The 24,293-nt window shown below is 48.9% G+C and overlaps 1 protein-coding gene across 1 annotated transcript in view; it reads right to left on the reverse strand.

The window, feature by feature from the left end:
* Positions 1-24,293, reverse strand: part of XKR6 (XK related 6) — a 194,014-nt gene that overhangs the window by 21,851 nt on the left and 147,870 nt on the right. The window contains exon 2 of the mRNA XM_065631903.1: positions 960-1,156. Within this exon, the coding sequence (XP_065487975.1) occupies positions 960-1,156 (197 nt within the window). The remainder of the gene's footprint in view (positions 1-959; positions 1,157-24,293) is intronic.

The following is a 24,293-nucleotide window of genomic DNA, read 5'->3' on the forward strand; positions in this document are numbered from 1 at the left end:
AACAGGCTGTTTTTGGGAAGCCGTGTGTCATCCTTGGTGCGTGTATTGAACAGGAGCTGAGTAACCCAGAAGGTCATCAGCTGATGCTGCTGTTGGTCCTTGGAAAGGACCATTGTCCCTTGAGCTGGTGACCGCGGGGCAGCCAGCATTCCCATGGGCATGGGCTGGTAAAGCTGCTCACCCGAGGGCTGGGACAGACATCTGCCACTTTGCTAGGGTGGATGCCCTGTGCTCGGGACATCGCTTCACCAAAGGACATCCGAGCTGGAAAACTCATATCTGTGGTTGCTTCCAAGCGTCTGCTCATCTGTTTACCTTTGCAACGCTACCTGCACTACAACATCTCTGTCCCTACACAATCCCGTCTGCTGCCTTCTCCCCTATTTTTTCTTGGACATAGTACCAATGACTAAACCTCACTTTCTGGGCACTCTTCAGAAAAGGTTCTACAGCATTTAGCTACTCAAAATCCCCCTTACACTACACTTCACACCATCAGAGCATTGCACAGACATTGAAACATTTGTCCTCACAACACAAATTCAAATTTGGCCAATGGTATCGTCTTACTTATGTAAGGAGGGAAACTGAGGCAGGGAATGATTGTGTTTGCCCAGGGCCGGGCAGCAAACAAACGGTGACACTCGCCACAGCAGTGACCGCCTGCCTTCTCCTGACAGCACCATCATTTCTTTAGCCTGGACTGGGTGTGGAAGAGCTGAATCTCATCTTTTCATTGATTTTTTTTTTTTTTTTTTTAAATTTCTCAGCGGAACGAGCAGAAATTTTACCCAGCGAACACAGCGCAGAGCTGGAATGAGATTTGTCCCAAGTGGCAGCCCCTTGCACACCAGGTTGAGTAGGGCGGAGGATTTAGCGAAAGATCCATAGGCAGCTCAGGTGGGATCAGAGTGGGGAGTCTGGGAGGATGGGGAGGGGGACACGAGGGGGTCACTTACATGGTAATGTTTCTGCACGGTTCTTTTGGATCATTATGCAGAGCTGTAGCACCAGTTGAGGGGCGCTCTCGAGGAAAGTCTCCAGGAGGCGCAACATATTTACGTCTGCATATTCGTACATCATAGCCCAGTAGAAACGCCGCTGGTGTTCCTTCCGCCTCTGGCTCTGGATCCCCAGGTACATAGTTCGGATATACCTGCAGGGAACAGGAGGAAAAGCTGAGCGTGAGATTTTGGCATGCGACAAAACCTGAAGGGGACAGGGCTGTGGGACAGATGCATGGGTAGAGGGATGTCGTCTGGGTGAAACGGATTCTGGAGTGTCTACAGAACTCTGACACCATCTCCTGCAACATTTTGTGTGGCGGGAGTGGGAAATCATTGGCTTGCACCACCCGAACCATAGAATCATACAATGGTTTGGGTTGGAAGGGACCTTAGTGACCATGTAGCTCCAACCCCCCTATCATGGGCAGGGACACCTTCCACCAGACCAGGTTGCTCAAAGCCACGTCCAACGTGGCCTTGAACACTTCCAGGGATGGGGCATCCACGACCTCTCTGGGGAACCTGTTTCAGTGCCTGACCACCCTCATGGGGAAGAATTTCTTCCTTATACCTAATCTAAATCTCTCCTCTTTCAGTTTAAAGCCATGACCCCTTGTCCTGTCACTACATGCCCTTGTAAAAAGTCCCTCTCCAGCTTTCTTATCGGCCCCTTTTAGGTACTGGAAGGCTGCCCTAAGGTCTCCCTGGAGCCTTCTCTTCTCCAGGCTGAACCCCGCCAACTCTGTCAGCCTGTCTTCATAGGAGAGATGCTCCAGCCCTCTGATCATCTTTGGGATCCTCCTCTGGACACACTCCAAAAGGTCCATGTCCTTCTCATGTTGGGGGCCCCAGAGCTGTGAAGCACGGGGGGTAGGAAATGCTCATGAAACATTTGCATGAGAAGACAACTCTCTCACTTTGTTCTCAGGATGAGAAGAGTAGAAGCCACTTGACAAATGCTGGTCATGACACTTGGCGGTGGCTTGACAGATCATTTAAGCCCCTTCAGCACTCTAGTAAGGAGTTTCCCTCACAGATCCCAGAGACGTGACCCCATTTCATCACAGGTGCAGCAACGAAACTACACCTTCACCTTCAGCACATGTGTGACCCACAAATGAAAAATGCCACAGCTTGGTCAGCTATTGAGACTTTGTGCAATGTTGGACTAGAGGGAGGTATCTCATGCATGGACAGGTACTGCTCTATCATCTGTTTCCATATCAGACATACAAGGAGACCTGCAAACCTCACCCTGGGACACAACTTATTTTCAGGGAACACATGGCCAACCTTTGTAAACGGAGCTGATCAAGTCTGGGTAGCACAAGGTGCCCAGATGTCGCACGACTCATGGCATTTAAGAAAAGAAGCATGTCCTAACAAGGTCCTTTCTAATGCTTGCTGATATTAACGATCTAATGTTGTGGGTTTTTTCCCTCTTGTCCTGAGCACTGGCTGTAACCTTGTGCTCTGAAATTTGGGATGGGAATAATTTCATTTAATGCTGACCCTGAAGTCAGTCATCTGAGCCAGTCAATGGAGAGAAACGTCCCCTCCCGGAACCGTTCATCTGTCCCAGCTTGGATGGCAGCAGGACGGCGGGACGAAGTGCCTTCTGGAGGCTCTGGGAGGGGCTCACAGCACAAACTGGGGTTTCGCCAAAACGATTAGATCATTCCTTGCCACTCGGGGCCAGATCACACAGCAAGGAAGAGCGGGAGGAGAGGACACGAGCCTCGACAGCCCCTGTATCTCCAAGTTACACCCAGGGACAGGGACCTGGGAGAGAAGCAGAGGTAGCTCTGCAGCCCTTGCCCTTTTTCAAGCACCTCGTCCTTCCCGTTCGCCGTTTGCAAGCACAGAAGAAGAAAAATCCCGAAAGAAGACGCAAGGACACGCAAAAAAAAAAATAATGCAGGAAAGCCACCAGATGGGGCTCGACACTCGAGAAAACGCCGTGCCAGTCACAGCTGACACTGGTGACACTGGTGTGACATCCCCAGCAGAGCACCAGTGGGCTGGAAATGCCCCTGGACCACCTGCTCTCCCATGGGCACCAGTTCTCCTCCCACTCCCCAGCGTGCCCATGTATTCTTCATGTCCCTGGAAGATCCCAACCCAGAAACTGCAGCGTGACACAGGGATCCTGCCTTCCCTTCACGCGTGCAACAAATCAAGTAAATGCAGTTTAGCTGGAAAGGCAAAGCTGGGCAGAGTGAGTTGTAATGGCTCATGGAGACAGCAGTGAAAAGGAGCATACAACTGGTTTTTATAATATCACCAAAAACCAAGGTGGTGGTGCCCATAAGGTGCTGCCCATGGGGAAAGACAAGACAGCATCACCTCTGCCAAACTCTTTCCAGAGAGATATTCACTGAATCTGTCCTGTAGTCTTGCATGGTCTCCCTTTCCCAGGAGCTCTTGGTCCTGCTAGTACCTGAAACCTAAAGTCCTCCTCTGAAGGTTGAGCCACTAATTCATCCTCATCCCAGCTATGGACAAGGAGAAAAATTTATTCCTTTTCACCCTACAGCAGTTCTTTACCTGTTTGCACATAGTTACCCTGTAAACCCTTCTTTTCTCCAGACTAAAAAAACCCCACAATATTTCTTTCAGTCCTTTCTCCCAGCTCCCATTTGCTAGACCTCTGCTCTTCCACATTGCTGTCCCCACCACCTGTTTCCAGGTTTTGCTTATTTTTAAAACCGTATTTATTTTCCAAGCCCTCCAGGTTGGCACAACCAAACTGTAACGACGACATTCAATCACTAAAAAAGATCCAGAAGAAACTAACAGAAGGGACACCACGTCCTGCAATGATTTCTCCTTGATCTCTAGGAATTCGCCACCATCCACACAGTCTAAACATGAAAGTTTCTAGCTATTCATGGAGGTAGCACACATAAAAAGACATAAAAATGCTTTGGATTAATTATTCCCTCGTCCTGTCTCCAACAACAGCCAGAACAACGGCAATGACAGCATCCCCAAATTCTCGTGGCTGTTGAGGCTTTTGCAAAGGTCAACTTGTGTATCGTGCCCCTTCCATAGATGGGGAAACTGAGCCATGGAGCACCAAAAGGGCTCTCCCAAGGTCTTCTGGCAGAAGAATCCAGATATTTTAGTGCTGTCCCCAGCCTCTAAACACCACATCACAAACCTGCAAGTGAAGAACCACTCTCCCAGCTGACGGTCCTCCATCCAGGGTGCACATACTTCCTTGACACCATAAAACCCAGTCCTGCCCAACCTCATCTGTACTAGGAGACCCAGCAGGACAAATCTGCCCCGATCCAGCTGCCACATGGGACGGTGACCGCGGGAATCCCTTCGGCCAGCAAAATGTCACAGACTCCCAAATAAACAGCACACAAGGACCACGTGGAGCAGAAGGTAAATGAACTTCCCTTTGTACTCACTTTTTGGTCCATGGAAGAATGTGGTGCTTTCTCTTTAGCATCCTTTGGACCCAAATCTGACAAAGAGGAAAGGGAGGAGTGAAAACCCATTCCTCCTTGATGCCAATCGATTGGGAGTTTTTAGCGGGGAAAGCAGGAGAGGAATTGGGAAAAGCTGTGTTTCTACCTGGTAGGTTTTCAACAGCTAATAAATACCTGTCTAATCGATATAAACTTTCGCCCAGCTATAACATTTGCAATGCTTGATCTTATATCCAAACACGAATGTGTAGCACTGCTTTAAGCAGTTTCTTCTTTGGGATATTTTATTTAATTTTTTGAGGGCTTTTTCCTACTTTTGCTAACACTGGTGAAGTGTAGACGAACTTTGAAGAAAAAAAAATCAATGTCATTTCACTTGAAATTTGTTGTTCTCGGTCAAGCTGGTAGCAAACAGGATTCTATAATTAGACTTTCAAATCCATACTCAGGCCTGATCTTCAATCTTTAGCAACACGATGCTTCCTCTTATGTCAGTGAAAGCCATTCACCACCCTGTGCTTTTGAAAATCAGGCTAATTTATTTATTTAAGAGCTTAATTTTGGATACAGGAGCCTAACTTCAGACTTTTTATTTTTTGAATGCCGGCTATTTTTATATACGAGTGTGTGTATTTGTGTGTACGCTTGTATTTTTAGTTCTAAGTCCCATCATGGCTTCAAGAGATAGAACTAATTTGGGATTGGGACGGGGGATTCGGGGCGATTTTCTTTAAATGCACAAAGGATTGGCTGTCCCCTCTGTTCTGGCAGGGTTCCCAGAATTCCTCTCAGCATAATTACCCTCACACTTATTTACTACGTATGTCGCAGTAGCACAGAAACTGCCCGGGACAAAGTCACTGCTGTCCCTGCGCCAAAACACGTTTTTAAGGAGCCAAAGCCATCGGCTCCAGATATGTGGCCAAATAATCTATGGAGAGAGCTGGAGGATGCCACCAGGAAGGAGAAGAGGAGATGCTCCTACTGTAAAAACAAACAAACAAACAGACAAACAAACAAGCCAACCCACCACTCTAAGTGCTATGGAAAAGGATGCTTCATGTGGATGACAGATGTGGCTCAGCAGTCTCAGCAAGGACCGCAGCAGAAATGTCAGGAGACAGGATTATGGAGTCAGAAGCTCTGTCTAGACCATTAAACAAAGGGGACCAAAGACCGGCCTCTGTCTTTGGCCAGCTGGCATGACTCGACTCCGCGTGGCAATGCCCATGCTAGTTGGCCTTGGTCAAAATTGTCTGGGACTCTGGGCTGACAATTTAACAGGGTGAACTATTACAGGATCATGCCTGCGCCTTGGCACTGTTCGATTTACAGAGGTGGTTCTGAATATCACCAGTGGGAAGTGTAGGAGGATGCCTCAGGCAACAGGCTGGCTTGAAACGAAGAGGATGCTGGTGCATAAGAGGGATACAGGAGCACGGAAAGGCACATCAGCACAGGCCCTGGGCTATGTTTTGAGGAAAGAAGAGCCCTGATGGCCTGGCCCACACAACCACAAGCAGACCAAGGTCAGGAATTGCAGGTTATATTTCTAATAGTCAACAAAGGACAGGGGCCTGATAGCTTTTCCTGAGATCAATGAGCCAAGGCTGACCACAGAAATGAACTCTCTCATCCTCCAAAACCAAGTAGCTGCCTTCATGCTGTGCCTTGGGAATAATCCCTGGCCCCTATGGAGTCCTGAACCCTACCCAGGTTATGATTACTTGGGAGAATGCTAGTAAGCCTTGACCAGTCAAGTGATTATACTCATAATTTAGCAGCATGATGAAGCTACAGTGCCCATGAGCAGGTCTTGAATTGCCTAGTTTACTAATATGGGTATATAGAAAGACGGAAAGCAATAGGGTTTGGGATACTCATACCACTCCCAACAACTCCAGGTTGGAAAACTCTTTTTGACCGAGCACAACCAACAACTGCTTTCAGAGAAGAAAACCATGGCTTGAAAAATAGGAGAAGATGCTTGAGATGCCAGAAACGGACCTCTAGGGAAAGAAGGAGCTGAGAAAATTAAGTCTGCTGGGTAGGTTGCGACTTACACCTGCAGCACCTTACAACTCCCTTTGGATGAGTAGGATTTATCAAGACCTGGAGGGCATCAAGAACACCCTTCCCAGCATCTCATTAACCTTCTCTGCTTCTCTCTGAATAAACCTACTTTGCCATGGCACTACAGGAGTACAGTTATGTCCTAGGTGCTCTCCTAGGTGACCAGCAGGTCAAGGGAGGTGATTCAGCCCCTCTACTCTGCTCTGATGAGACACCACCTGGAGTTATATGTTCAGCTCTGGAACCCTCAGCACATGACGGACATGGACCTGCTGGAGAGGGGCCAGAGGAGCCCCAGAAATGATCCGAGGCTGGAACAGCTCTGCTGGGAGGACAGGCTGGGAGAGCTGGGGGGTTCAGCTGGAGAAGAGAAGCTCCGGGGAGACCTTATTGCACCTTTCAGTGCTTAAAAGGGGACGATAAGAAAGATGGGGACAGACTTTTGAGCAGGGCCTGTTGTAATAGGACAAGGGGTGATGGTTTAAAATGAAAGGAGGGGAGATTCAGGCCAGACATGAGGAAGAAATTGTTTCCACTGAGGGTGGTGAGAGCCTGTCCCAGGTTGGCCAGAGAGGTGGTGGCTGAACCATCCCTGGAGACATCCCAGGCCAGGCTGGACGGGGCTCTGAGCAACCTGAGCTGGTGCAGATGTCCCTGCTCATGGCAGGGGGGGCACTGGATGAGCTTGGAAGGTCCCTTCCAACCCAAACTGTCCTATGATTCTATGATAAGTGTCATGGCAGCAACGCACACCATATGGATAGACACCATCTCCCTCACCATCGCACACACCAACCTTCTCCCTGGTGCTCACTCCTGGAAGAAGAGGGGTGGAATGGGCAAGTTATCCAGCTGACAGCTCACCCTCCTGCCATCTCCTCCACAGACACCACTGCCAACTCTTGCAAAGGGTCATTATCCTCATGTGCTAGAGGGTGTTCACAGATTAAAAGCCCACTCCTTGGAAGGGAGGAAACGAGGACATGTGTGACTGTTCGGCTGGAAGACTTGCAGCGGAGGCTGCCTGAACGTACCCTTAAAATGAGGTTATGTCAGGCCAGATCTCAGCTGGAGCGAGCTGGCATCCACAGGGCTCTAGCAAGTTACACCAGCTGTGGCTTTGGCCCGCTTTTTTAATTTTAATGAATTATTTTCATTCTAACAGATACAAAAGGAATAGAAGATGCAGCGCTCTAGCAACAGGGGAGCATGAAAGTAAAATGCTGCCTATTAAAAAAATCAAAAATCAACCTAGAGTCGCCATCACAATTAACATGCTCAATATCAACATTTGCTAGCGATTTTTTTTTTCCTTTGTTATAACGTTGCAAGTTAGCAATAAGGATTCACAGATGGATAATTCTTGTTCCTAGTTTGAGTATCAAAGTAGTAACCGTGGGGTCCCATCCAGGTGCCGATATACTACAGCTTCATCTGGCTGCTTCCACGGCATCAAACTTCTCCAGAACAAGGAGTTGCATCCAAACCACCTCTGGGGAGTGATTCTTGGCCTGGGCTAATCCTCAACGGTGTGCAGGACTTATTTACACCACTGGTACTTGCCTTGGGCCAAAACCTTGCTGGGGACAATTGCTAAACTGGGTAAAGTCACTTTGCCATCTCAAAAGCAAGAAAGGGCACCTTAAATCTTCTCATAGGACTAAGCAAGCGGTGCTCAAACCGTGTAATCCAGCACCCTCATAGGTCATCCAAACCACATATCATCATTTTGATGGGCCCTGATTTTCAGAATGACAATTCTCAGAGCTTTCTGAAATCTCGCCACTTTCGGCATTGCTTTGTATGGTTTATACCTAAGAATGAATAAACCACAGCAAGAAGGGTGTTCATCAAGTGTTTCGGTCCTTCTGCCTTGTGGTTTCTGCCCTCTCCTGCCCAGTAAACGTGCTTCCGTGTACAAATACTCCTTATTTAGTTAATTGTTTCTATCAGCTCCTACTAAACAATTAATAATCTCTGCTCCGTGCCTTGTCTTGCTTATTGGAGGAGAATTTCGCTGAACAAAAAACAAGCTTATTCCATGCTTTAGAGACACTTAAAAAGTTTAAATGTGTGACATGACATTGTCCATGAGTTGTGTAGACCAGTAGGTCACAGGGGACACCGTCTTTGTTTGGAAACAGAGTTTATCATCACCTTGGTGCCGAACCTCGGACTCCAGTATGAGACGTTATCCACCCTTTCACCTATCACAACATCACTGTGATCCAGGGTCAGGCTCAGGATTCGCTCACAATAAGATGACACAACAGTGATTTCATCAAGGTGAGAAAATTGAATTACTTGGCTTATATTAACATTTTTTGGTAAAACTGTACCACGGTTTACTACATTAACCTCGTTTCACATTTTCTAGCATCCAGACATTCCTGTTGACTCGTTATTTCCTTACCCCTGCTTGAAAACTTCTCTGTGAGTGAGATTCTTGAAAGCACTAGCCAAGATCTGTTCCCTTTAAAGCCAAAGGGTCAAGTCAAATCAAACATTCTGAATACCCCTAATTCATAGGCATGATAGCCACCACTTTGGGGAAAATACTGGTCTTCAAGTGAATTCAAACCTGTATTCTTTAAATGGATGTACTTGAGAGGGGATGATACTTGAACGCCCATTTATATTATAAAGTCTTGCTTTTTGCAAAATACTATTTGAAACTGAAATATCTACTAAAAAGAGCAATAGTGCCAGTCTTCTGCTGTGCAAGAAAAACTGTAATAATCTCATATCCTAAGCTAGTTTAAATTTGTTTTAAAGCCCAGATGACTTTACTATAAACCAACCACAAAACAGGCATCTGATTTATTTCATAAAACATATGTTGGGGAGGTTCATATCATACAGTAAGAGAATAATTCAGGTTGGAAGGGATCTCTAGAGTTCTCTGGAACAAGCCTTCCCTCCAAGAGGGGAGAACTCTGAAGTTACAGAAGGATGGCCATGGTCTTGTGCAGTTGGGTTTTGAATATCTCCAAGGACGGGTACTCAACAACCTCTCTGGGCAACCCATTCCACCGCTTAACCACAATCATTTCAGAAACGATTTTCAGCCCAAGATCATTTTTACTGTTTAAAGCAAGTCTACAAATCAACCCCTCCTTGGAAAGAGTCAATTCCATCAAATAGTTGGAGAGAGACAACAGAATCATGATGCTGCAGGATTTTTGGGATCCAGTTCCTGCAGCTTTGATGTTTGCAGGCTGATTTGACTTGTGGCTGATAATTTGGGGGCTCTAATACACAAAATAGGGAGCTGTGATTGATAATTTCAAAATAACGTTCTCAGCTCCTCTGAAATTATTGCTTTGGTTGCAATGCCAGCAGAATGGGACATACACCTATATTTCCTTTTCCGGGACATTGTCCGTGGTCTTTGTTCAGTTCCTTTTTTTGCTGATGGTTCAAGCAGATACTTGGGAGTGTGGCAACACATGGTAGAGCTGCAGGTGTGCACTTCATCCTGCCAGCAGATACCAGGGTCGTAACCTCCAGCAGATGCATGGGGCAGAGAACTGGGGCAAGGGCATCACCGCAGCTAAAGTTCCAGAGACCAAAAATGCTTGAGCTGCCCGTACCCTTGCTGCTCATCTGTGATCGATCTTTCTGACTATTCTCCTTTCCTGGCTGCAGAGTAGTTTTCTGTGGCTTACAGACTGAACGATCACCATCAGAAGAAGAGAAACGAACCTCGAGAGGTTGTGGAGTCTCCTTCTCTGCAGACATTCAAACCCCCTGGACCGACCTGTGTGATCTGCTCTGGTGACCCTGCGTGAGCAGGTGGGTTGGACTGGATGATCTCCAGAGGTCCCTTCCAACCCCAACTAGGCTGGGATTCTGTGATTCTGTGATAAAAAAAGCGCTAGTCCTAAACAGCCCAACATTCTGGCACTAATTTTCAAACTTTCACAAATCAGGACTGCTACTGAAATATCCATGCTGAGCCAGAGCCTGGCCAGCTCTTCTTTACTTGCAAAAACAGTCGTGAGCGTGTCATTGGCATAGCCATTACAACCTCGGGTTTGCAAGCAGCTCTGCCCAGGCGGCCTCTCCTCGTCTGCGTCCCCATGGGCTGCGGGGTTCCCCTGGATATCCCGGTTGAAGAATCCCTATTTCCAGATCTTTGCTCAGTAAATCAACACAGCAACAGAGAACAGCTTTGTAGCAGGAGCTACTACAGTTTCGACCCATGCAAGTAGAAATAATGTTTATGGTTTTACTTGTCAATTATTTCATGAGGAGTCCTAAAACAGAAAAAAAAAAAAAACCCGAAGACCTCTTCAGCAGCAGGGTATGGATGCCCTTTTTAAAATTTTAATGTGGGAAGCATCTCCGTGCTGCTTAAAGGAGCAGGCAGGGTAACAGGGGCTGCTGGAGAGGGTATCAAAGTGACGGGTGCTGCAGAGACATGTCACAGTATCTATCACACGTGGGATGGTCTCACATTCTAGTGCTGAACCAAATGCCCTCTTTTATCACAGATTTCACCCCCCAAATTAGTTATGAATACTTAAGCCCCAGTCCCTTTCCTATTTTACACATACTTATTTACTTAAAGTGTACTCCGACACCTACTGCTATTGCCTCCGGCAAAGCCTTCTGTTTTAAATCAAAGCTGTTAAATAGCTTTACACAGAAAGAAAGAAGTTGAACTCAGACTGAATTTTTGCTTCAAGTGTGTTCAAGCTAATAGGTTTTAATGTCAGGACTTTTCGTTTTCGAAATAAAACTGGTCCCGGTACAGTAAGCCCTACAGGAACAGATGCAGCCGAAGGCCTTGAAAGCAAGTGGAATCTTTCGATTGACTTGTCTTGGCTGCAAGCAAAGGAAATTTCAGGGCAAATCCAGAGAAATGCCTGAGGGCTCCCAAAATGTGAGTATTGAGGTTCTTAGGGACATGAATTAGAGGTGGAGTTGACAGTGTGAGGTTAACAGTTGGTCGTGATGATCTTGAAGGTATTTTCCAAGCAAAACGATTCTATGATTCTATTCAAGGGCACGATGCTACAGGGACACATGGGAATAGTCACCTTGTCCTTTCTATAGGAAGGGCCACGTTGCAGTTCTTAACCCAGATGGTCTTGGGAGGTGATTTGGCATCACATGGACTCAACAGAGCCACAGGATAGTATAGGAGAGGAGAAGTTTGCATTGCTCTGGGAGGCCAGTCAAGACAGGGACACGTCTTCATCTCCTCAAGCCTCCAAGATGCCTTGGTGGAGGATGCAGAGGAGCGGAGGGGAAAGCGATGGCTTTAACTAGCTGTGAGACGGAGACAGACTGTGGTGATTTTCTCTTCTAAGGGTTTTCCACTTCCTGAGTGATTTAACAAACCAGTTTGGGGTAGCAGGTCCAAAGATCTGAACAGAGACAGCAGGTTGCCTGAGGTCTAAACCCTCAAAAACTGATGTGGGCCCCAGAGCCAAGGAGGAAAACAACTGGGAGCTTGTCCCCTCCCTCAGATGGAAAAATTTCCTATTCCCGGGCTCTGGATGCTTGGGAAGATGAGCGGGGTCGTGTCTCCTGCTGGGAGATCAGAGAACTGATATGAGGTGCAGGATAGTATTCACTGAATTTACAGTATTTATCCATTCCCTGGTCATCAAAGTCACTGACACTGCAGCAGGACCAGAAATCACTAGACAAGACTTTTCCATATAGCAAAGTCTCTCCAAACCCCCATGGATACTGGCTTTGTGGGGCTGAGAAGGGGAATGTTCCAGGAGAGACTCAGCCAGTAAAAGGAGATTTTTTAACAGCACGCCAGAAAAAACACCAGCCAGGAGCAGTTTAGGGAGCGAGGACCCTGCCTAGGAAAAAAGGGGCTAACTGAGGGACGGGATCCATCCAGAGGGACCTGGACAAGGTCGAGGAGTGGGCCCATGTGAACCTCATGAGGCTCAACAAGGCCAAGTGCAAGGTCCTGCACCTGGGTCGGGGCAAACCCCAGTGTCAGCAGAGGCTGGGGATGAAGGGATGGAGAGCAGCCCCAGGAGAAGGGCTTGGGGTGCTGGGGGTGAAAGATTGGACATGAGCCGGCAATGTGCGCTTGCAGCCCAGAAGGCAAATCGTATCTTGGGCTGCATCACAAGGAGCGTGGGCAGCAGGTGGAGGTTGGTGATTCTGCCCCTCTGCCCCGCTCTGGTGAGACCCCCCTGCAGTGCTGGTCCAGCTCTGGGTCCTCAGCACAGGACACACATGGACCTGCTGGAGAGGGGCCAGAGGAGCCCCAGAAATGATCCGAGGCTGGAACAGCTCTGCTGGGAGGATAGGCTGGGAGAGCTGGGGGGTTCAGCTGGGGAAGAGGAGCTCCGGGAAGACCTTATTGCAGCCTTTCTGTACTTAAAAGGGCCAGTAAGAAAGATGGGGACAGACTTTTGAGCAGGGCCTGTTGCAATAGGACAAGGGGTGATGGTTTTAAACTCAAGGAGGGGAGATTCAGGCCAGACATGAGGAAGAAATTGTTTGTGCTGAGGGTGGTGAGAGCCTGTCCCAGGTTGGCCAGAGAGGTGGTGGCTGAAGCATCCCTGGAGACATCCCAGGCCAGGCTGGACGGGGCTCTGAGCAACCTGAGCTGGTGCAGATGTCCCTACTCATGGCAGGGGGGGCACTGGGGGAGCTTTGAAGGTCCCTTCCCACCCAAACTATTCTATGACTCTATTAAAAAAGCCCCTGCCCGCTGCAGAGCTGCCAGGCTCAGAGCTGTGGGTTCGCTGCCAGCTGCAGTGTGCTCTGCCCGCCGCTGCATCCCCTTCCTGGCACACACCGTTGCAGAGTAAAGCACCGGGGCTCCTCAGGGCCAGCATATCTCCCAGCAGGGCTCAGCAGCAATCAGGAAAGCTGAGGTCCACCCCAGCCTTGCAAGGGACTGTCACAAACCTGGGACTATCCGTTCAGCAGCACATCCCCGGCTCGTCTGTGCCGCAGGGGTCAAAGCCATCCCTGGAGCAAAGCTCCCGACACGGCGGCTCAGCACGAGGGTTGAGACTGTCACCTTCGTTTTGCTATCCGTTCGAGAAGAAGGAGCTAAGAACTGGGTGAGCGCCTGTGAAATCCTGGAAGAACAGCCTCAGATCCCGTCTATTTTTAGTTTCGCAGGAGCTGTGCATACATTAGTGAGGGCCTGCCTTCCTCTCCCGGTGCGCACATGGCTCTGAGAAATGGCAGGGCATCTTCCCTGCCTGCCAGGAGAGGGTTTAACCCTTGTCGTCTCGCTGCAGTCGGCCCCATCCAGCTGCACCTTGGTATTCACAATTACGGGGACCAGAAAAGAGGGTAGAAAGGTCTTCACGACCATTTTGACACTAGCCAGCTGGAGGAAGAATTGGGGAGGGAAGGTCTTTGTCCCATGGCCCTTATATCTTTATATAATATCTGGTGAGAGGAGCAGGGTTCTTTGGTATCAGCTGGGGACTGGAAGGAAATCTCAGTACAGAAATGGCATTTGTTGCCTGTCACCATCAGCTCTTGCTGGGAAACAGCCACGCTGTTCAGAGGGGTTCAGAGCATTTGCAGGACGCAAGAGTTGATGCCTCAACTCCAATGACCTGTCACGCTGGCCAAGCTGGATGGCATTCTTGGACTGCCTTCAATACACCCACCATAACAGGTTGGCCAGAGAGGTGGTGGCTGAACCATCCCTGGAGACATCCCAGGCCAGGCTGGACGGGGCTCTGAGCAACCTGAGCTGGTGCAGATGTCCCTGCTCATGGCAGGGGGGGCACTGGGGGAGCTGGGAAGGTCCCTTCCAACCCAAACTATTCTCTGATTCTATGATTTTATGAAGTGCTTAATCCTAATCTGCAATCTTCTAGCTATTCAATCTCCTGGGAAACATGACCTCATCACCACATATGCTCCTCAGATGCGTGGCATTGCATCTCCTTCCTCCCACCGGCTGCGTCTCCAGTGGTCCAGACACATCATACCAGAAAAATCATTGCTTGGACCCATAAAGGGTCTGTTCAGCTGGAGAAGAGAAGCTGAGCGGGATCTTATCAATGCTGATCAATATCTCCAGAGTGGGTGTCAGAGGATGGAGCAGACTCTGGTCAGTGGTGCCCAACGCCAGGGTGAGGGGCAACGGGCACAGACTGAAACACAGGAGGGTCCATCTGAACATGAGGAGAAACTTCTTTGCTGGGAGGTGCCAGAGCCTGGCCCAGGCTGCCCAGAGCGGCTGTGGAGTCTCCTTCTCTGAGACATTCAAACCCGCCTGGACCGACCTGTGTGATCTGCTCTGGTGACCCTGCGTGAGCAGGGGGGTTGGACTGGGGGATCTCCAGAGGTCCCTTCAACCCCAACCAGGCTGGGACTCTGCGATAAAGGGGATGAGGTCAGGGATACAGCATGAGACCACAAACTCGCCGAAATGCACGATGCCTTTCAACACGCTATTAACAGGAAATAATTGCAACGTTTATTTCTACGCTGCTTTCTTCACAAAAGGACGGAAAGCAACACCTGCGTGAGGTGCACGCAGACGATCTCTGCACTTCACACCCCCCGTGCATGTCAGCTCCGCTGCCCGCGCACTTTAACATTTTCCAGCTCTTTAATATTTATTACCTCTGCCGCTTTGTATTACTCATCAGCTATTCCTGGCCAGAGGAAATGCACTGGCGGGTTCTGAAGCGTGTACGTCCTCTGTTCTTTAAGGGGGCTATAATTACAACAGCAGCCTTGCAAACACGCACACGCCGCGCTGCATTTGGGCACCACAGCCTCCCGGGGCTTTCGAGGCATCAGGTGCAAGAGAATCAAACGAGCCGAACCATCCCCTCGCCGTGGCTTTTCAAAGGCCACGGGGATGTCCTAAGCCATCAGGAGAGGAGGCACCGCACTTTCGGAAGGCGTAGGAGCCCTCACCTCAGCGTATTTGTGCTGATCCCTGCAGAAACACGCCTTTCCCCCTTAGCCAGTCCACAGGAGCATCCTTCCCTGCTTTCCTTGCAGCTATTTTCCACGTCTCTTCCCGGCGCTGTGATTAACCACCAGCCTGCCAGCAGCTTTGCCCATTTGCAGTATTTCTTCCAGCTGCTGGGGGCTCAGGGTCTCCCAGTAAGGATATAATAAAATAAAGCAAATCAAGCTATCCAGGAGCCTATGGGTGGCCGCACTTGCAGCTGTTACATTTAATAGGTAACTCCTAATTAAGACTGACTCTAAATAACATAAGACTTTCTAGTGGTCGTGGCCAGGAGAAGAAACAGCCTAGGTACAGTATTACCCAGTATTACAGTAATTTTTTTTTTCCTGTTCTCCTACTCGTTTAAAAGGAGCTTTATGCTTGAAGCTTAATAAAAGCGAAGCCACCTGACCACGTCCTTGCCCCACCACCCTCTGGGTACAGTTGAGCCTCCTCGCGCCGGCAGACAGTTTATCCAAGTGACACAAATGCGGTCACAGGAGTTTTCTACCAGGGAACAGCATCTGGGCTGCGAGGTACGGGATGCCGCAGCCCAGCCCAAGGCACCGATGTTCACGCACAGTTAGGTGCAGAAATGGGGCCTGAGAGGTTAAGTGACTGTTCCTGAGCTAGTGGGGGTGTCACAGAATAATTTTGGTTGGAAAAGACACCCAAGATCATCGAGTCCAAGTGTTAACCTCACCTAACGCATGTCCCTAAGAACCTCATCTTTGCATCTCTTAAACCCCTCCAGGGATGGTGACTCCACCACTGCCCTGGGCAGCCTGTTCCAATGCCCGACAACCCTTTGGGGAAGAAATTGTTCCCAAGATCCAATCTAAACCTTCCCTTGTTCAACTTGGGGCTGTTTCCTCTTGTCCTAAAGATATCACAGCTTATGCACCCAGCGAAAGAAATTTTAAAGGTATCAGAGGATGCTCAGAGGCAACTCCTGCTGGTGGGGTGGCAGAGTTCATCCCACCATCCTCTCACACTGTAAGCGCACTGTTAGTTGTGCCGGTAAAAGGATGCCGCTAATAAACCCAGAAGGATTCCAGAAGAAATAGTCTACTTTTAAGTGTAAATCAACTCTTACACTGTCATCTAAAATATATCCTTCTGGATAAAAGGCACAAAAAAATTAAGTACAAAAAGAGGCTAGACCACATGGAGAGGTTGGTTGTTTTTTTCCTTTTTTTTTTTTTAAATTTGGGAGGTTGTTGTCTCCCTGTTCCTGCCAGATGGGCTCCTTTTCTCCTTTTGGAAATGCAAGGTGTGCGCCTAATACCAAAGAAAAGAAAGCCTTTCATTCTCACACACGTCCTTTCGACCTCCTGCTACTCAAAATGCTTCCCCAGCCCAACCGAATGCCTCTCGCATCCCTGATACAGCCGACGCAGCTGCCCTGCACCGCGCCGAGGATGTTTGCATTAACATTGACTATCGTAAATGCTTAGACGAGATATATCCCAGAAGCACCGATAAATTGCTGAACACATTGATCTAGACGTGACTCAGGAGTCACCACTGAATAATCTCTTCAGGCACCTTCCTCAGGCTGAGCCCGGGCAGAGTTTCTGCTCTCATCAGCAAAGCAGGAGAAGTCTTTTCCATCTCGCACTTCTCCAGGGGAAGGCCAGCTTAAATGACACGTGGGGGCTATTGATTTCTGTAACGAATGAATGGATTTTCCCCTTCTGTGCTCGCACCACCCCTCTCCCTCTCCTGTGGAATAATTCAGTGCCTCTGTCATTTACTGCCCAAATGCCTCTTCCAAGTGCAGACACACAACCTTTCCCCGACGGCATTGCACGTTGTCTCCAAAGCCCTGGCCGTGGCTTCTCTGTTTTCTCCTGCCTTCTCTGATCTTGCAGAGTGTTGCCTCCTGGAGGGAGGATTAACCTCATGCAGCAGAAAAATGCTGCGCTTGCAGCCCAGAAGGCCAATCGTATCCTGGCTGCATCAAAAGGAGCGTGGCCAGCAGATCAAGGGAGGGGATGCTGCCCCTCTGCTCGGCTCTGGTGAGACCCCCCTGCAGTTTTCTGGAGCCACAGAAGTACACCCAGCTCTCCTTGAACGGGATTTCCTTTCTTACTTCAGCTGTCCGGAAGTGGGAAAACTAATTTAAACTCATCATCTTGGTTCCATCTTTTATCAACGGAGAGAATGAAAGATTTCCAGAAAGCCATTCTTTCCATCCCAAGATAAGTGTCTACAACACCTCCTACAGATTTCCTGTCTCCTTCCCGCGACTACAGAAGGGTCCAGATAACTAGCTGAGATCTGATGGCTGATACCATATGTCTCCCATCTCCTTGGCATCACTTTCCCATCAGATGCCTCGCACCTCCTTGCCATCATCTTGATATGCTGTTTTGAGGACTCACTTGCGCTGGATGCACGTATTTCCCCATGGAAGAGACTTGGGGGACACGGAGATTGGGGCAGTGCCAGGGACCATGCTAACAGGTAGGAAAGGATTTTCCTGTGGGAAGTTCACATTAAAATTGAATGCATTCCCATCTGACAGCTGGAGCAGGAGCTCTCAGAGCTGGCTGTGATCATTTTTATTCCAGCCCTCTCTTGACTTGGCCACTCTTTTTCTTTGTGGAGCAAATACACAGCCCTGGGAAGATGACACACACCATGAATAGCTCCCATCTAGAATAGACCCTGTCCCATAGCATTCATGTCCTTCCCCACCCAGAGGAGTAGACTTGCCTTTCAATGAACGTCCCCATGGAGGACAATCCCATACACAATCCCCCAGCTGGCTTCTCCAAGGCATCCCTGAAGAAACTGGAGAACAAGGGCAACACTCATTGGCATCTGGGACTCTTTCAGAGGGTATCAGAGGATATATTTCTGTCGGGGTTGGACTAGATGACCTTTTGAAGGTCCCTTCCAACTCAAACTATTCTATGTCTCTATGATCAGAGATACCCGTGGCCTGCTGGCAGGTAGGACACAAGGCATGCAGAAGACCTGTGCTCTTCTAGACCCAGAGCTGAGGGTGCACAGGGACACTCACAGCACCTTGAATGGTTCTGGGTTTATGGTTTGGACAACAGAACACAGCTCCTGAGTCTCAGCCCAGAGGGAGAATCTGTGACAGGACAACTCCACCCTGACAAATGAGAAAGCAGGCTCTCCTCCTTCCCATGTTATTGATTTCTTCATCTACACTTTGCCCATGGGGAGCCACCCAATTTATTCGCGTCATGCCTGGAGATCTCGCCCTTCCCCGGCCCCTGCTGCCCACTGCACGCACGGCTGCAAGAAACCCTTGCTGTGAGACTGACAGCAGAGTCTGCATGTCCCTGCAAGCCACAACCACCGGGACCCTCTGTCCTTGCAACCTCCAGGGCTGCTGGTCCTCCTGTCACCAGCTCTGCCCTTTGCCAGAGATGTCACTGCTCAGCGCTTCGCAAAGAGAAGCGGCACATAAAGGAGGTTCGGGAGCTCGCTCGGTAGGTTTGTGGGCAGCAGAGAGTGGTACATGGGCAGAATACATATCTCTGAACAACTTCGATTATTAAAGCAGCGAAGTTTTGGGCACCTCTTGCCAAGAAAGGCCTTGAGGTGCTGGAGCGAGTTGAGAGAAGGGAACGGAGCTGGGGAAGGGGCTGGAGCACAAGTGTGATGGGAGCGGCTGAGGGAGCTGGGGGTTCAGCTGGAGAACAGGAGCTGAGGGGAGACCTTCTGATCTCTGACCTGCCTGAAAGGAGCTTGGAGCATGGAGGGGGTTGGTCTCTTATCCTAAGTAGCAAGTGATAAGATGAGAGGAAATGGCTTCAAGTTGTGCCAGGGGAGGTTCAGATTGGATATTAGGAAAAAATCCTTTATCAAAAGGGTGTCAGGCATTGGAACAGGCTGCCCAGGGCAGCGGTGGAGTCACCATCCCTGGAGGCGTTTAAAAGACATATAGATGATGCTCTTAGGGACATGGTTTAGTGCTAGATTTAAGTTATGGTTGGACTCGATGATCTTGAGGGTCTCTTCCAACAAAAATTATTCTATGATTCTGACCACTATTGTTAGAGATGCTTTATTTTAGCAAGGGGTAAAGTAACTTGTCCCTGGCTGAAATGCAGAGTTGAGAGACCTGGGCACAGAGCTCAGGAGTCCTGGCTCTCAGGTATCGCTGTTATTTATACTGTGGCAAAGCTAAAAGGCTTCTGCTGAGATCAGAGTTTGATTGTACTGAGTCCGGTTCATACACATAGCAAGAGACAGTTCTTGCCCTAAAGGATTTACAATCTAAACTGACAAGGACAGAAACACAGCAAAGGAAAGGATGTGTTATTAACAGCAGGGGACCGAGGCATTGAGAGATGCAATAAATCGCCTGCGGTCACAGAGGGAGTTTGCAGAAGAGCCAAAACCTGACCCTTGATTTCCCACCAATGCTGTCTTGTCTCAGCCATCAGGGACAAAGTACGGTGGGAATCCAGGTGGGCCAGGAACTTTGCTGATGGTTCGGGTGAGGCCAAGACCCCTGCCTAAAAACCCCAGGCCAGCACAAATGCATTCATGTCCCTTCCCCATCCTTATTTGTGCATCGCCAGGAGAGAGGAGAAAAGCCCCCTCTGATACCACCACCGCCAGTGTCATTGTCATTCCCTGCCAACTGGCTCTGGTTCCCTGCTCCGAGCCCTCTTGAAGTGGTCAGGGACGAGGCTGATAAACCAGTCCAGGTACTTCTACAGACTGGCAAGCAAGGAAGGTGAAGCTGAAATCACTTTTCCTCAGGGAAAAGCTGCGTGAAAGGGTGGGTTTCGGGGGACACCTGCCTGAAATGTGAGGAACGGCAAGAAGATGTGCCAGGGGAGGTTTATGTTGGACATGAGGAAAAGGTTCTTCACCCAGAGGGTGCTGGACACTGGAACAGGCTCCCCAGGGAGGTGTCACGGCCCCAAGCCTGACAATATTAAAATAACAACTAGACAACACCCTTAGACACATGGTGTGAATTTTGGGGTTGTCCTGTGCAGGGACAGGAGTTGGACTCGATGACCCTTGTGGGTCCCTTCCAACTCAGGACATTCTATGATTCTATGAAAGAGTGACCCTCAGTAAGTTTGCCATGTTGGGCACAACGCCGTGCTAAGACTCTGGTGAAACTTGTCGATCGTTTCTGGGTCTTGGCAGGACATCTCAAAGCACGATGAGTTTATCCCACCTGTCCGTGCACACACGCCCTACAACACTCTATGTCTGCATGTGTGTGAGAAAGCACATGGAGACAAATAAATTTACTCTGCCTACTCAAGCAGAGGCTGGTGCTACTTTTTGGAGATTTGGCCACCGACATCAATTGCTTTTCTATTAGCCTTTGACTCTTAGGTATGGATTTGAACCATAGTAGTGATGCAAAGGAGATTTATACCGAACAGCTATTCCACGGAACCCCCAAATCCGACGAGTTTAATGTTTGGTATGGAAGGATTTTATTTCAGTTGTTATCAGTAAATTTAGTTTTTTGCATTGTCACATCTAGCCCTGTGTCTCATTTAGCTACCCATTGTCAATCTGATTAGTTTTGGCCCCAAAGTGACCCAAACTCTCTAACTGTCCAGAAATTGTAATGGTCAGACCCGCAGCGGAAGCAGCACGGTGGGGTTGAGGTTTGGACTCTCAGGAGTGACAAACACCAACAAAAATGGCAACCAAAAAAATAAAATAGTGATTTTAGCAGTTAAAGCTGTTTTTTAACGAAAGTAAACATCCTGTCCTACCGAAACAACTTAAAATTTCAATTGCTGAGCCATACTGCATAGGAGGAGGTAACAACTGAGAAATACGTAGGACTCTATCTGCACCCTTCATGACTCGGCTCCACCATTCCTGGCCCATACTATACATTTTATGGTCATTACGCTGGTTTCCCTCCTGAAGTCATAATCATGAGGGGTCTAAGCCCTCAGACAAGCTATCATGTAGGAAAACAACATAATTTGCCCGCGGTCATAAACAACAAAACCCGTATTTCTGAGATCACCCTTGTCTCCCTTTGGTCATAGATTTGTCCTGTTGTGTAACTGCAATTTTTCTGCTTGCTGCTCTAAAATCCACGCTGGACTATAAATGGTTATGCTATCAATAAATAGCTTACTGCTGTGGGTGATCTCAACATCTGCATGTAAGCCTTCGTGCACAGCCACAGCAACGGGGAATTCAAACGATGTGTCTCACTTCATCTTCTCCTTGCAGCACGCCGTCGCGGGAGCAAACATTCCCATGAATTATTCGTGTCAAATCATAGAGTCCCCACGTGCTCCCGAGTGCAAACAAGCACTGGCCTTATGCGATGTTTACGGAGCAGAAGCATTAGGTGAGGAACGAGTAGTTTTAGGGCTTGTGTCATTTATTGGCCCAAGAAAAGGCATTGTTTTTTACACCGAGCTTTGCTCCAGTCTCTAGGGCCTCATATAAAGTAATTAACTAAACACTGCAGGGTCTTTCTCTTGTCCTGAGGCCAGCAGGCAGAATTTGGCCACATCCATGCTACCGAACCCTCTGAGCCTTCAAACCAGGGTGGGCACATCCAGCGCCTGCGGGGAATGGGATGGGCGGGGGGGGCTCCAGAAAGCAGGGCAGATGCTGCAGCCAAGCAGTGTGCTCTCATAAACCAGCAAGGACAGGATGTAATAGCGCCTTACGTCGATTTATTGTACAGATTTAATATTGTCAGTCTTCCCCCACAGGAAAGCATCTCTGGCTCCGTGAGCTTAAGCCAGTCTGAGATAGGTGTTGCCTCTACAAAGACTTAGGTCTTGCACTAGATCCTGTCCCAGGGCACTGACAGACAGCTCATTCCTCTGAAGAAGGGTAAAGCCTTCAGGTCAAGACCCCACCATTCATTACTATGGCTTTAGGAGGGTCTTTGGCCCTAATTTTCTCAACAACGCAGGCTGCTTATTTGTGCATCAAGCTCCCGATGCGTCCCAGCGTCAAAAAACATCACCCTGGTTCAAGCGGACTTTGTTTGAGCTTGAGCTGTCGGCCTTTGCAACCTGCCCCCCTCCCTCTGCCCTGGCTTCAGCCACCCTCGGTGAAAGTTAATTCAGTATCCCAGCTTCTGAGTGAAAAATGTGGCTCGTCTGGGAAGCACAAGACTGAGGGCAGCTGTCCATGCATAGAGGTGGTCACAAGGAAGGAGCAATCCTTCGTTTTAGGAATATCCAGGACAAGTCCCCAGGAGGCAAAGCTGTGCCTGAAACTCCTGCTGTTACACCGACCAAAGTCAGAGATCTTAGAATCATAGAATAGTTTGGGTGGGAAGGGACCTCCAAAGCTCCCCCAGTGCCCCCTCTGCCATGAGCAGGGACATCTGCACCAGCTCAGGTTGCTCAGAGCCCCGTCCAGCCTGGCCTGGGATGTCTCCAGGGATGGTTCAGCCACCACCTCTCTGGCCAACCTGGGCCAGGCTCTCACCACCCTCAGGCTAAAAAATTTCCTGGTCAATGTCACAGCACTGTCTCCACCAGCATCACTTCAATAAACCACAAAGCAAACCAAGTTATGGTAAAACAGCTTTTCTGCATGGATCGGCTTGCTCTCAATCAAGGTCTCTTACAAGCACGTTCCCCGATAACAGGACTCTACCATCATGGTGTCACCAAAGTCTGGCATTGTCACTCAAGAGCCCGTGATCTCCAATAATGTACTTTCCTTCACAGCTGTGAAACCTGCAGTGCCTTCACCCATTCTCCTGAATAATGAGAGTATTTCTGCAAGCTTGCCATGGTAATTTAAAATCAATTTTACTTTCGTATCCCATTATAACTTTTGCCATAGGAAATAAACAGTTTAGCAAATCATATAATGTCTGCAAAAACAACAAAGCACATTAAATGGTGCACTGCAAGGTTTGCTTGGTTTTCAATGAAAAAAAGGATGTATGTATTTTAATTTAAATACGTAATTTTGTAGCACATCAGCTTTGAGAAACACAGGAAAGGCAGGTGAATCTGGAACGGGCCATGACAAAGGAGCCCCAGAAATGACCCGAGGCTGGAACAGCTCTGCTGGGAGGACAGGCTGGGAGAGCTGGGGGGTTCAGCTGGAGAAGAGAAGCTCCGGGGAGACCCTAATGCGGCCTTTCTGTACTTAAAAACAGGACGATAAGAAAGATGGGGACAGACTTTTGAGCAGGGCCTGTTGCAACAGGACAAGGGGTGATGGTTTTAAACTCAAGGAGGGGAGATTCAGGCCAGACGTGAGGAAGAAATTCTTGACACTGAGGGTGGTGAGAGCCTGTCCCAGGTTGGCCAGAGAGGTGGTGGATGAACCATCCCTGGAGATATTAAAGACCAGGCTTGTCCTCAGCCAAGGCTGTGCCAGCCTGCACGTGTGGGTCAAACGATGGGGCTGTGGGAGTTTAGGTGCCACCTGTACATAAGTCCCCTTTGGAAGAGCCAGAATGGCCAAAGCACCAGCCAGCCAGGTGCACGGTGGTCACCACCCCGAAAACCAGTGCTGTGGATGGGGTGTTAATGGGTGGAGGTGATAAATAAAGCTCACTTCAGCCTGTCGCACTGCAAATCGTATTGGATATGATCTGAACCCAGATCTTCTGCTGGCTGTCAGGAGGCATCACCAACTGATTGCAAGGTATAGTGGAGGACCCTGCTCATCCTCCTGCATTTGGGGAATGATGCTCGAACGCTCTGGTGGTGCTGGTGTGAATGCTAGAACTGTACCTTCCATGGCTAATGAGCTGCTCCAGCACTCCTGGACTTATGGGGCTGTTTTTTCGCCTGTTTTCCCACCAGTAAGCAGAAATTGCAGAACATATCACTTACCTCCAGCCCCTTCCATCACCATCACTTCAATAAAAAAACA

The sequence above is a fragment of the Caloenas nicobarica genome, chromosome 3 (genome assembly GCF_036013445.1).
Source record: "Caloenas nicobarica isolate bCalNic1 chromosome 3, bCalNic1.hap1, whole genome shotgun sequence".
NCBI lineage: Eukaryota > Metazoa > Chordata > Aves > Columbiformes > Columbidae > Caloenas > Caloenas nicobarica.